General features: G+C 48.9%; 1 protein-coding gene across 3 annotated transcripts in view; it reads left to right on the top strand.

Moving 5' to 3' along the window:
* Positions 1-13,888, top strand: part of REEP1 (receptor accessory protein 1) — a 111,586-nt gene that overhangs the window by 74,097 nt on the left and 23,601 nt on the right. For all 3 annotated transcript variants that reach the window (XM_036263456.1, XM_036263454.1, XM_036263453.1), the window contains exons 4-5: positions 4,114-4,234; positions 7,167-7,280. In XM_036263456.1, the coding sequence (XP_036119349.1) occupies positions 4,114-4,234; positions 7,167-7,280 (235 nt within the window). The remainder of the gene's footprint in view (positions 1-4,113; positions 4,235-7,166; positions 7,281-13,888) is intronic.

The raw sequence follows: 13,888 nt of genomic DNA, 5'->3' as shown, positions 1-13,888 counted from the left end.
TCTCGGTGGGTAGTAAGGGCCCCTTGCCCCTCTCCTGGTGCCCTGAGCTGCCCTTGTTCAAGAGGGGTACCTTGGGAACCTTCCTGCCTGCTTCAGCCTAGAGCCTGGTCATGGCCCTGGCCTGCTTTCTCTCTTCCTGCCAGTTTTCAGTATTGCAGATCACAGTGTTTGGGGAGGCTCCTCCTTCTCCCGCTTCCCTCTTGCCCTGGGAATGGGCGCAGAAGAGTCTGTCGGAGAGAGCCCTGTGTCCCTTCCAGGGGCATGGACATCAGCTCAGCAGCCCTAACCTCTATACAACAAAAAAGGAAAGCTTCTGCCCTCACGGGGACCCTCTGGCTTCCTAGATCTGGCTTTAACTTCTGTTCACACCCAGGACTGTAGATCGCCCCTCCCATTTTCTCACGCTCCTCACCCCTCCCTAGGGCTGTGCCTTCTTCCTAGTTAACTTTTTAAAAACGTTCTATCTTGATGAAAACAGCAGTTGTGTATGGTCACAGAAGAGGTAGGATGGGGACTTGTGATTTCATTTATTTATTTATTTTTTAATTATAATATGCTGCATGCGCCCTGGCCAGTTTGGCTCAGCGGTTAGAGCGTGGCCCGTGGACCAGAGAGGCCCAGGTTCGGTTCCCGCTAAGGGCATGTACCTTGGTTGCAGTTTGTCCTCTACCCCTGTTGGGGTCATGTGGGTAGCAACCATTAGATGTGTCTCTCTCTCATCGATGTTTCTCTTTCTCTCTTCTTCCCTCTCTCCCTCCTGCTCTATCTCAAGATAAATGCAAAAAAAATGCCCCTGGGTGAGGATAAAAAACAAAATGCTGCATGCATATGGCAGAATAAAATGCAAACAAAATCTCTCCTCTCTCAGTTTCCCTCCCCAGAGGTACCACTGTTAAAAGTTACTTGTGTTTTCTTCCAGAAATTTTCTATACACACTAATTGCATGTATTTTTGACAATTTCATCCCTTGCTCGAGCCCCTTAGAAAGCACTCGCCCCTGTGCAGTGAAGGGTTACGTGGGAGGACGGGGAGGGGACAGCTGCCCGGTGCATGTGCCGCAGAAGCTCTGAGGAAGTGTGGGGGGAGCATCTGCCCTTTCCTCTCCGGCACGTCTCAAGGGAGTATCCTTCCAGAATGAGCAGGGTCCTTCTCCACTTCTTGGATGAAGGCTGGGATGTGGTAGGTTGGCTGGAAGCAGACTTGGTTGGCAGTGATTTTGTTGGTAGTGCCAGGAGACCCCAAGGCCTCTGAGTGGCTTAACCTGGAAACCCTCAGAGTCTCTGCATGGTGAGGGCCTAGGCTTGGTGTCATGATTCCAGAGGCAGTTTGAAATAGTCTCCAGAGTATCCTGGTGTGTGTGTGTGTGTGTGTTGGGGGAAGTAAGGTACAGGACGGGAGTATAGAAGCTGCTGTGTGTGTGTGTGGGGGGGGTATTGAGGGACTCATAAACACCCACATGATGCTATTTCTTAGCCCTAGTCTACTTCTGGAAGGATATCCAAGAAACTGACAATATTTTACTTTTGGAAAAGGGACTAGGGGTATGGGATAGGAAGGAGACTCTTTGTTGTATGTGTTTTAGACATTTAAAATTTTAAGATACATTACCTATTTTAATATTGTTGACACAAACGGAAGAGCGCAGTGTGACAGACCCCTTGGGACTGTCTGCGGATCCTGTGTTGGTGCCTGAGCTCACCAGAGTCATCTGCTTTCCCTTGGGGTCTGGAAGATGCTTGCTTTCAAGACAGCATTTCCTCCCTTATTGAGGATTCAAAGGTGGCAGGATCACGCCTCTGTTCCTGCAGCCCCTCGTCCATTCTGGCCATGGAACCCCGGACAGCCCTGCCAGGAAAGCGTGCCCTCGCTGCTGAGGGGACACTGCGGGAGGGCCTGCCGAGGTGGACGGCCCGGACCTCGACGAGGAAGGAGTGGCTGGGGCTCCTGGTTCGAGGTCTGTGGGAGAGTGGAAGGGCTCTGAAATACTTGCTGAAATTGCTCTCTTCTCTGGAGAGGGTGCCTGGAAGGGGTTTCCGTTCCCAGACTAGTGCAGGTGATTTCCCTCCGAGCATCACCCAGGGTCAGGTATGTAAGACATGCAGACACGATAACGACTGTCACGAGGAAGAAGTTTGTTATATTCCCAGATCTTGAGGAACAGAGGACACCAGGGCCACTGGGGAAGCACTGAGTTCAGTTCAGAAGCAGAGGTAGCCCGGTGTGGCTCCGTGGATTGAGGATCGTCCCGTGGACTGAGAGGTCCTGGTTAGATTCCTGGTCAGGGCACCTGCCATGGTTTCGGGCTCGATCCCCAGTAGGGGGCGTGCAGAAGGCAGCTGAGCAACATTTCTCTTTCAGGGGGATGTTTCTATCTCTCTCTCCTCCTTCCTATCTCTAAAAAAATCAATAAAAAAAAAAACATTTAAAAAAAAGCAGCAGCAGCAGCAGCAGAGACAAGCCCTGGCTGGTTTGGCTCAGTGGTTAAAGCATTGGCCCATGGACCAAAGAGTCACTGGTTTGATCCTGGTCAAGGGCACGTACCTGGATTGCAGGTTTGATCCCTGGCCCCCATCAGGGTCATGTGGTAGGCAACCAATTTATGTGTCTCTCTCACACAGATGTTACTCCCCCCCACACACACACACACACACTCTCCCTTCCGCTCTATCTAAAAATTAATGAAAAAATATCCTTGGGTGAGGATTAACAACAACAAAAAGCAGCTGAGGTAGGAAATGTGGGGAAGAGCCGACACTATGGTTCCATAGAAGGAACAGGCCAGGTAGGGGGAGCAGGGTTAGGTCTAGCTAGTCTGAATAATCTCAGTGGGCTCTGGGGTGTCAGGACTGTCCCTGGTTGTCTGATACCTGACCTTGGGGCAATTAGGGCAGGTGGGTAATGACCCAGAGTGTGAGAGCCCAATAAAGGAGTTAGTTGGGGGTTGTGGACTCTGGGCTGGTTGGTTTGCATCTGAAGGGAGCACAAAGGTGAGTTGTGTACTGTCTTTAGAACTGGCTGCCCTGGGAGGGCAGTCTCTTCCCAGCCTGCAAGGCCGCAGGATGTCAAAGCGTCTGAATAGAGAAAGCAGAAACCGTGGTTACTACACATCCCGACAGCCAAAGACGGCTGCACAGCTTGTTCAAGGAGGGGAGTGGGGCTGGAATGCAGATGTGCTCCCAGAACTGCACCCAGCGGAAGGGCTGGCTTTTTCTAAGGTGTACAGAGGCACCCCCTGCGTTAGTAGAGGCCTTTCCAGCACTTGTCTCAGGTTGCTGGTCTCTGTTATTTGTGATTATTTGCTTAATCTCTGTTTCCCTGACTGGATGGTTGTTCCAGTGATGTTAGAATCTCGACTGTGTCCCACTAGCCTGGGCACTCTGGGAGGTCAGGGATCAGGTCTTCTTTGCTCACCGTTGTCTCCTCAGTGCCCAGCACAAGCTGCCGGGGGTGGGTACTGGGTAAGTGCTTGTTGGGTGAATAAACGAATGGTTTGCAGGACTTCAGACTCCAGAATTGTATGTTGCCTGTGCCCTAGACTTTTCTTTCTTTTGGCACCAAAAAGGTAGGTCTGATTGCCTGCCCTTGACTTGAGTAGGGTGAGTAGCATCCTGGCAAGATGGAGGCTCCTGTGCCTGCCTCGTTTGGGGCTGAGAAGACTGCCAAGGAGGAGGCTTTCAGTCTCACAAAGACTGTGTCTGCTACGCCCTGCTGTGTACTGTGCAGGTGCCTGTGCCTTCTTGGCCACCAGTGAGGGGAATGACTGGGAGTGCGGCACAAGAGTGGCCTGAGACTGCGGGCTGGGGCTGGAGCACAGCTCCACCCTAAGTGAGCAGAGCCTGGCAGGAAGTGCCAGCTGTTGCCAGGCATGGCGTGGGGTGATTGCTGGAGGGAATCTGGGTTCCTGGCTTGCTTTGGCAAGAGGAGAACACACGAACCAGCTTTCAGAAAAGGCCTTGGGCTTGAGCTGTGTGTGTGCATGTGTGTGCACACCCCTGCACTGGTGGGGAAAGGGGGGAGCGGGGGGCCTTGCAGCCCTGTGCAAGTAGGACAGGTATCTGTGCCCGGTCTGGGCCTAGAACCTAATGGGAATGTGTGTTTCTCATATCTCTCCAGGTTTCCATTCTATTATGAACTAAAAATAGCATTTGTAGCCTGGCTGCTATCTCCCTACACAAAAGGCTCCAGCCTCCTCTACAGGAAGTTTGTACATCCCACGCTGTCTTCGAAAGAGAAGGTAATTTATGCTGCTCTGCCTTTCACACTTTCCAGCCAGTGAAAAATTTGAAAAGTGATCAATAAAAAGGGCAGATTATTTTATTGCAGAAGACCCTTGATTGGCTCTTTCTTGTCTCCAACAAGTTGTTCCTTCTAGTCTGTTTTTAAGCCTATTTTTCTGACATGTTTAGAAATAGTTGTGAAGTTCTCGGAAGGATATTTGTCGATATTTATTGTAAAACATTTCCATAAATGAAACAAAAGACAGAAAAGATTCACTCATAATTCAACTCCCCAAACTGAACTTCCTTCTTTTGATCACGCTTAGCCCTTTGCCTTTTGCAGATATGATTTTTATATAGACTATTAAAAAAGAATCTAAAACTTAACATAGATAAGAAAACTGAAGCACTGAGAGATTAAAGGACTTGAACCTGTACCCAGGTGGCTACTAACAGAGATTGGACTATAAATTATTTCTAGTACAGTCAGTGTTTGCTTTATTGTTCAATGATGAAATGTAGGTTTACCAATGAAATACCTGTTATTTTGGTAATTATCACTTGGTAAGTATTAATGAGAATAGCCATAATAATTTGTTTCATGATCTTTACCTGTTATGCTTGTTTTGTTTCAAAGTACTTTACAAACATCCTTAAAGTGAAAATGTAGATTTGTCTAATGTCAGAGATGGAAAAAAATAAGACAAGGAGAAATTGCAGCAAAGGATCAACAATAACTAAGAATTCAAGTAAAAATTACAACTTACATCTTTTGAAAAGAAACTTAATTCTAAGCTATCTACAAGATAATGTCACTCTCTATAAAATTGTTTGTTTAACAGCTCCACTGAGTCTAATTTGCCAAATTTGCTTTCAGTGGATTTTTCTATTGTTTTTTAAATATGTGAAACAATAATGAATGCAAAGTCCATTAAAATAAACTTTGACTCTGTCTTACTAACTTGTTTATACATACCAGTCTATGTAACCTTTCTTTAAAATAAAATTTTAGCCCTGGCCGGTGTGGCTCAGTTGGTTGAGTGTTGTCCCATGCACCGAGAGGTCGTCAGGTCACCATTTTGGTTCCTAGTCAGGGCACATGCCTGGGTTGAGGCTCCATCCCCACTAGAGGGAATGCAGGGTGCAGGAGGCAGCCAGCTGATCTTTCTCTTTCCCTCTCCCTTTCTAAAATAGATAAAAACATATTTTTTAAAATAATACAAAATAAAAGTTATTAAATGAATAAAATTTTAAGTGCACTGAAAAACAAAAAACAAAAAACGACGGGAAAACTTAACATAGATGCAGTATTTGTATTGAGATGGTAAACATGTTTGCATGCAATTCATTTTTACTTGGTCTTCATAACAATCTGTGAACACCACCGTGTATGGAGTTGAGTTTCTTCTTTTGACTTATTTTTTTGACTTAGAATAAATTCCAAGAATGGCATTATTAATTTCAAATTGTATAGTTCATTCATTATATTATGTGACTTTCTAAACTGAGTGTGTGATTGGATTCTTTCATATAAAATAGGAGCGCTATGGGTGGCTTTATATGTTAGTTTGTATTATTCCTGAAAGTTGAGTACTTTGGACTTCTCGGGGAAGGCTTTGGGGAACCTATCAACTGGATGAGCAGGCTGCTGTAGACATTTCTGAGAATCCCTTTAGAAGCTGTGACACAGCACTTCTTGCCTCTTAAAGGTAGATTTTGAGGAATGCAATTTCTCTCTTGACCTGGTTATCAAACCCCTGTGTTTCCTACCTTCCTTTCCCTAAGGGCTGTGTTTACCCTATGATTTCCACTGGAGTCAAGATGACTGACTTAAGAATTGCCAAGAATCACTTCCAGAGTCAGTTGGGGGTCCCATGAAAACAACAGTGGTGGCTTCCTGGGGAAGCTCAACAAGCAATGAGCAGGGGGTTGATGGCCCCCCCTGTGTACCTCAAAGCAAAGGAAGTGCTGAACTTCAGAGCAGACGGAGGCCAAATGCCATTGCCTCACTGAACTCTGCAGTGAGCCACAGTGATTACACAACAGCTGTTATATATAGCAAAACAAGCCCAAACACACGAACAAATGAGAAGAATGAGCCAGAGTTGATTCAAATGTGAACTCAGCCAGCATTTTACTTTGTTTTAGACCCTGAAGGCAACCTCCATCCTCTTCCCCAGCTTACCTTCACCTTAGGGTATGATGCTGGGTGACTTCTGATTTCCACTTTTATTTCATTATCTGCAAAATGATCTCCCTTATCCACAAAAATAACACCAGTCTTTCTCTGTGTCCCAATCCCTCTCATGGATGTACACATGCGGAGAGGTATTTGGCTATAGTATGAAACAGCTATTCAGTAGTAGAATCTTAGAGCTGGAAGGGCCCAACCCCCAGAGACAGGGAAGATCTCAGTGGTTCTCATTGAAACCAGCCACCGTGTCAGATGCTCTGCTGGGATGACCTCATGTAGTCCTCACTGTGCTCCCTGCCCCACTTTTCAGAAGACAGAACTGTGTGCAGAGACCGAATACTTGCCAAGGTCCGACAGCCAGTTATGGCAGGTCTGAGCTTAGGTACTTTATTCTTGGCATTCGCTGCACCCCAGGGTCCCTCGGTGGCCTAGAGTGGCTGTGTGTAGAACGGCAGGACTTCCACATCAGGACCCTGGACCTCCCTGGAATGTCAGAGGGCCAGAGGAACACTCCCGAGGTACTGCTTGAGGACAGCCTGCCTGGGTCAGTGAGTTGCTGTGTCTTCAGAATTCCCTCTCTCATTTGCCTGCACTTCTTCTTTCTCCCGCATTCTGTTTACATTCCCCCGCCCCAAGGTGCCTGTGGCTTCAGTCCCCTCGAGAACCAGTGCCTGGGCAAGGCGCAGCCCTCAGGAGAAGGAACAGGGCTCTGTCTGAACCTTGCAGCTCAGGTGCCTCTGCTTTTCCTTCGGCAGGAAATCGACGACTGCCTGGTCCAGGCCAAAGACCGAAGTTATGATGCCCTCGTGCACTTCGGGAAGCGAGGCTTGAACGTGGCGGCCACAGCGGCCGTGATGGCTGCCTCCAAGGTACGGTGCTGGGCCCTGACCACCGCCTGTGTGATTTGCACAGGACAAGCTAAGGACCAATCAGTGTGGTTCCTCACCTTTCTGGGGGTCCCTTTGAAAATCTGATGAAACAATGGCAAATCTTGCCCCCAGAAAATTACATGCTCACATACACAACGTGTGCAGTATTAAGGTCCCCAGCCCTGTCCAGTGTGCTCCGTGGTTAGAGCATCGGCCCACATACCAAAGAGTCGCAGGTTCAATTCCCGGTCAAGGGCACATACCCAGGTTGCAGGTTTGATCCCCAGCCCCAGTCGGGGCACGTGTGGAAAGCAACCAATTGATGTGTCTCTTTCACATCAATGTTTCTCTCTCTCCTCCCTCTCTCTCCCTTGCTCTTCCTCCCACCCTCCCTCCCACTCTCTCTAAAACAAAATCAATGGAAAAAATGTCCTTAGGTGGGGATTAAAAAAAAAGGAAGGAAAGAGGTTCCCAGAGCCCATGAAGCTCACTGTGGGTCCGAGGTCAATATCCTCTGAATTGCTTGGAGCTTAGGTCTGGGAGAAGTAGAAGAGGGGAGGGGAGGGAGGGCTTCTCTGCAGCTTCCTAGGGTGCGCTGGGGGCCTCACCTACACTCTAACTAGACAGTGGGAAGACCACCTGAGTGAGTGGGTGGGCTCCCCACTCACGGCCCAGCAGATCTGGGGCAGGACCCGGGCTCCCAAGGAAGTTGAGTGGGTCGGACAGGGAGGGTGTTATGTGTGACCGTAGCAGCTAGAGGTTTGAAATAAACACCGGCCTTGTGGGATACTGTGATGGAAGCTCTGCTTCCTTCTCCGTCCCATCCAGCCCGTTCACAGGTCCTCTGCGTTCCTTCGTAGTTTCTTCTCGCGTCACATTCACCTTGTCATTGTGTCGGTTTCTCAATGTGTGCTCAGCCCTGAAAAATTAAACTGGCAGATGTTTACTGTCAGAATAAATTCAGCAGATTGCCCTAGTTTTTTGGTGACTACCCCTCACCCCAAATCCACATGTGGAATAGGGGTCTGCAGTCAGCTGCGGGTGGAGGAGGGGCAGTTACGCCCATGTCTGGGGGATGCAGTGGTGGGGAGAGGTGAGTTTATTAGCAGAGGGAGCCAGTCCTGGGTGGCCATCTGAGGGTTCGTAGGCAAAAGAAAGTGGAGCCACGAAAAGGGTTTGGAAGAGGGCGATCATTCCAGATCTTGGTGCTCTGGGTTTTGAGAAGATGGTGTGATGGAGGGTGCTGACAGCCAGCTGGGTCAGGGGACTGGGCTGGGTGTTCTGTGCCCTGAACCAGGGGAAGCACGTTGGTAACAATTCTGGGAGAATGACTCAGCACCTGAGGCTGAGTGTCTCTCTGAAGAGCACCTTCCACCTGAAGTCAAGGGGTTCTGCAAACAAAGGCTGGGAGAGAGAAGAACCGAAAAAGGGGATGATTCCCATTTCAGAGGACTGACCCCTTCTGTGACACAGAACTTCATACAGCTGGTACCTGCCGGGACCTTGCCCACCTTGGTACAATAGCTGCTAGCAAGATGATGGGGCCCAGTGAGTATCTTTGGAGGAGACATTCTGCTTTGGTGTCCCAAGGATTTACAAAAAGCAGTGACTTTCAAGATCCTTCTATTTGAGATGCAACCATTTTATGCTTTTATTTTTAAGCTGAAAGAAAGGAGAACTCAGAATTGCTATATTCTGTATTCATCAGGCCAACTTGACAACATAAAGCTACAGAAACTTTCCCTCAGCTCCTCTCTCCACCCTGAAGCCTGGAGGAAGATGAGTTACTGCTCTTTACTCGGCTCAGTCATAGAGAATAAATGTAGTATATTTATCAGGGTGGCTCAGTGGGCCACCTGGCCACTCAGCCACAAGTGTGTACATTTTATTCTGATGGTAATTGTATAGGGCCATCCTTTTCCAGGTTTGCCTCCAGCTGGAGCCCCCAGTGTCTTGATACCATCTTGGCCAGTCGCCTCCGGCCGCTCTGACCACCTAGGGAAGCCCATGAGCTCGGACCCCCAGCAGGGCTCTGACAGCTAACTAACCTGCAGGAAGCTCCCGACAGGCTGAAATTTGCCTCAGGAAATAACTTCTCATTAGTTCTTCCCAGATGGACTGAAGTGGTGAGGGATGCCTGCTTCCTGCTGAATTGGTTTCAGAGGAGAAAGTTTGCTGCCTTTGGGGCACTTTGCTTTTCCTCTCCAATATAAATGTCTCGAGAGAGAAAAGAACAAATCTTCTCTTCCACAAATAATGCCCTCTATTTTTGAAACAGATGTCTATGTACTGAAAAAAGGAAGAAGAAAAAGAAGTAAACTCCAGTTTGGCTGAGGGGTACATCAGTGGTTTCCATAGCAACAGTGGATCACTGCAGGCAGGGGTCAAAGGATGATGAAGCACCAGGGGTCCAAATCCAGCTTTCTGTCCTTACCTCCTGGGAAGCTTTGTTTTTCATTTTTTAATAGATTCTCAGATGTGCTGAATCAGAATCTCAGGCAGTTGGCTCGCAAATCTCTATTTTTAACAAGTTCCCCAGATGATTTTTAAACAGCCAGCTCTGTATGGGTCACTGCTTGAGACCCCATCCAGAACCGTAAATGCGCAGGTGATTAACCTTGAGAACGAGAAAGCTGAGCCTGAACAACCTTATTGATTACCCCAGGGGATGAGTCAAAGCAATTTTGTGAGAGAAAAAAGACAACCTGCCAAGTCACCCATGGCTAGGGTGACCAGGTTATTTAATCTCCAAACCAGGACACATCTGAGAGTGAAAGGGATGCTATAATAATTATGCTGGGCCCAGTCCGGTTTGGCTCAGCGGTTAGAGTGTCGGCCTGCAGTACAGAGAGACCCCGGTTTGGTTCCCGCTAAGGGCATGTACCGCGGTTGCAGTTTGTCCCCGGCCCTGGTTGGGTCGTGCGGGAGGCAGCCACTTGATGTGTCCCTTTCATGTCAATGTTTCTCTCTCTCCCCCCTCCCCCCACTCTATCTGAATAAAAAATGGAAGATGTCCTCAGGTGAGGATAAAAAAAAAAAAGTTTTAAAACTGTGAGGTTTCCAGGCCGCCGTGTTCCCTAGAAACTTGAACCACATATCAGATCTCTTCTACCTGCCCACGTCTCAGACCTGGTAAACTAACCCTGCTTTTCACTTGTCTCATAACTTGAAAAATAAGGTTGCATTCCTGCCTCCGGGGATCTCATCTGCAGAGCAGTTGCAAAGGCACCGAGCCTGTTAAAGGCACCTAAGACAGCAGCTCTAAGTAAAGCAGGCATTCTGGGAATTAGGGATTCTTCTTCGCCAGGGTGTGTGCAGGTCCCCCCCCCCCCAAATCTAATATGTCCTATTGGATTGTCAGCTTCTGGAGATGAGGGGCTCTGGATTCTTTCCCTTTTTTCTTGGTTAGAAATAAAACCAAACCAAACAGTGCCGACTTGTTTCGTGTTTACAAGTATAGCTACCTGTTAATCTTATTGATGAATCTGAAGAATAAACCTTTTTGATTTCTCCAGTCCAGCTCTGTTCAGTGTGGTAACCACTTGCCACCTCTATTTAAAATAATTAAAATTAAGTCATTTTAAAATGCATTTCCTCGGTTGAACCAACACCATTTTACGTCCCCAGCAGGCACTGTGGCTGGTGGCTGTCACGGGTGTGACCGTGTCCCCCTTCACAGAGGCTCTCTTGGGCAACAGTGCTCCGAGTGCTCTGTTAAGCCCTGTGGGTTCTCTTTGCCTTATTTTCACCCCTTTCTCTGCAGTGCTGTCTTGACAACGACCCTCGCTTATCCACTCAGCATTTTGGGGCCTCTGTATATGAGGTTCACTAGGAAAACAGGGAGATGGGAACTCAGCCTATAAGCGTCCCCTGTGGTATGATTTTCATTTCTTCTTCCTCTGCCCTGGGCTGATCCTGCTGTCTTTCTCACCATGACCTCCATTCTGACTTGTGAGCACTACTTAGGCACTTTGCCTGCAGTACGGTCAGCAGCCACCAGGGGGTAGCCAAGTCTTGGTTGTTACCCTAGCATCTGAACAGCTAGGCGCACAGAGATAAATTAGTTTTCTCACTCGTTGTTTTATTCCTACTCAGTTTTGCATTAAAAATAAACTCTACAAAACAGTTCAGCATAAAGAGTTAAACATAAAAAAGTCCTCTCCCTCTTATCCTTCTCACCTGTCCATCACTGTTTTAGCTAAACCCCTTGCTTAAATAAAATACTGCTGTAGCTTTATTTTTGGAATCAGAAGATGGTTCTGAGAAGTTTGTAAGCATAGTGATTGAGGCTTCTGGGCAGGCTGGACTCACTTGCCCTTGTTGTCTTCCTAGCAAAAAACCACCTGTGTGCAGGTCACCAACGGGCAGGTGTTGCTTTTCTTTTATTAAAACCTCTCATGCTTAGAAGGTATTTTCAAGGAAGAAGAGAAGACTGCTGTCCCCTGCAGATCCCCGTATCTCAGTTCCCTGGCTTCACAGCCTCGTGTGACCAAGGCCTACAGGAAGCCTCACGCTCCTCCCTGCACCCCCGGAGGAACATCTCCAGCGCGGTGCTAGCTTGCACCAAGTCAGCTGCCTTCTGTTTTAGCTGAAGACTGGGACATAAAATTAATATTTAGAATTCACCAGGGCAACTGGTTTTAAACACCAAGATTATCTAAACTGTTATGGACAACCTGCTGCAGAAGTTTGGAAGTATTCCCTACCCTCTAGACGCCCACACAAATGAGCTCTGCCCAGCTTAGCTTCCAGCACCCTGAAGCGGAGCCCAGCTGGACTTTGGACCAGTGCGGTTCTGCCACACCGGCTTTGTCATTCTGGATCTCTTTTCCTTAAACGTTTCTGCTGGAAATGTTGCCTCACCTCACTCCCCTTGGCAGGTGGATGGTCGCACACAGAGCCCCAGCATCCCAAGCTGCTGAAGAGGGAGGGCGGGGCGGGGCCTCCCTCACACCCAGGGGCTGGTCCCACGTTAATTCCTGGCCCCTCCCTAGTCCGTGCTTACCTGCGGGGTTGTATGTCGCCGTGTGCATCAGCCGTCCTAGTGGAAAGAAGCCTGGCTGCCTGACCTCTGAGAAGAGCCTGGTTGAGCCTAGGAGGCCTGAGAAAGCATTTTTAGGATCACATGGGAGGGGGAAGAGCTGTTTCTTGGCTGCAACTTCTTGCTCACCTTCTCCTTCCTGACTCTTCTCTCCTGCTCCCTCCCTTCCTCCTCCCCTCACTCCCTGAGTGTTGGGGGTGGGGATTTCTCTCCCTTGCTCTTCTGCTTTCCCTCCCCTTCAGCTGTCACCAGATGTACCTGCTCCCTCCTTCCCCTCCCAGGCCTCTCCTCACCCTCCCTTCTGGCTTGGACTACTGCGGAGTGGTGGACGGCTCCTCTCCCTTCCCAGCTGAGGCTGCGCGGTCATAGCCTGATCCAGCCTTCCTTACCCTCTGGTTCTTGTACTGCACTCACTGCACCGCCGTGCACTGTTTCTAGAAGTTTCTCTTTCCTGCTCATATTGGTCTTTCGTCTGACCCAGTTTCTGCCTGTTTGAAATTCTGTCCACCCTTCAAGGTCAAATGTTGCCGCCTGTATAAACCCTTCCCCGATTCCAGGTGGAACTGGTCTCTCCTACTCCTGTAGTCATTTATGTTCACATCTTATCCCCAGGTGTCAGTAAATGTTAAGGGATGAAGGACTCTCCTACGTATTTTTAGCTGTCCTGGCCAATAGAGTGGCTTCGGAGTAAGCGGCTCCCCCACATACTGATGCATCTCTGGGCCTCAGCTTCTCCACCTGCAGAGCGGGCGTGAGAGGTGCGACCGCAGAATAGTAACGAGATGACGTAGTAAAGACTTCACAGGATGTAGAGCTCAACCGAATGATTGATAAAGGCCACCTGTTATTCTTGTCTGCGCGTGACGGTTTGATCTCTGAGGTTGATCATGATCTTCTCTTCACTGTTAGAATTAAAGAAGCGAGTCAGATTCTGCCACTGGGCGAGTATACACAATTCAGACTCTTCTGGAGAGAGACCGAGTTTCCCTAGATCTTCTGGGTCTAGGCTCTCTTCTCCTGTCCCAGTCCACCCTGCCTGTGTCATGTCTCCCTGGGCAAGCCATTCTCCTGCCCTGGGCTTGGGTCTCTCTTGGCTCTTCAGCCTCGAGGTGAGTGGGTCCCTGTGGGGCACTTACAACATGAGCACACCTGCCCTCCTCTTTCCCCCTCCTGTCCCGTGCTGCCCCAGCAGAAAAGGACTGTCAACCCATGGCTTGCTAGAGCAGGAAGGAACCTTAGCTGCCACCTTCTGTAACCCCTTGCTGCAGCGGGGAGGACACTGAGGCCCTGATGTTGAGTGGCTTGCCCAAGGTCACACAGCTGAGCTGGGGTCAGAGCTAGACTCTCTAGTTCCCAGTCCAGTGTCCCTGGCATCACTCCCAGCACCCCAGCCCCACTCCCCTCCACACACACTGGACTGACCATTTTGTACTTACATACACCACCAGGCCCCGAGGACCCATGGCCGAGTGCCTGAGGAATGACCGTCTGCCCCTGAGAATTTTAGAGTCAGCCACAGCCCTGGATACTCTTCAGGTTGGCTGCCTGCCTTCTGGCCATTTTATAT

This window comes from Molossus molossus, unplaced genomic scaffold, assembly GCF_014108415.1.
Source record: "Molossus molossus isolate mMolMol1 unplaced genomic scaffold, mMolMol1.p scaffold_m16_p_15, whole genome shotgun sequence".
Lineage (NCBI taxonomy): Eukaryota > Metazoa > Chordata > Mammalia > Chiroptera > Molossidae > Molossus > Molossus molossus.
The sequence above is the reverse complement of the archived record's forward strand: the minus strand, read 5'-3'. Positions and strand labels throughout refer to the sequence as shown.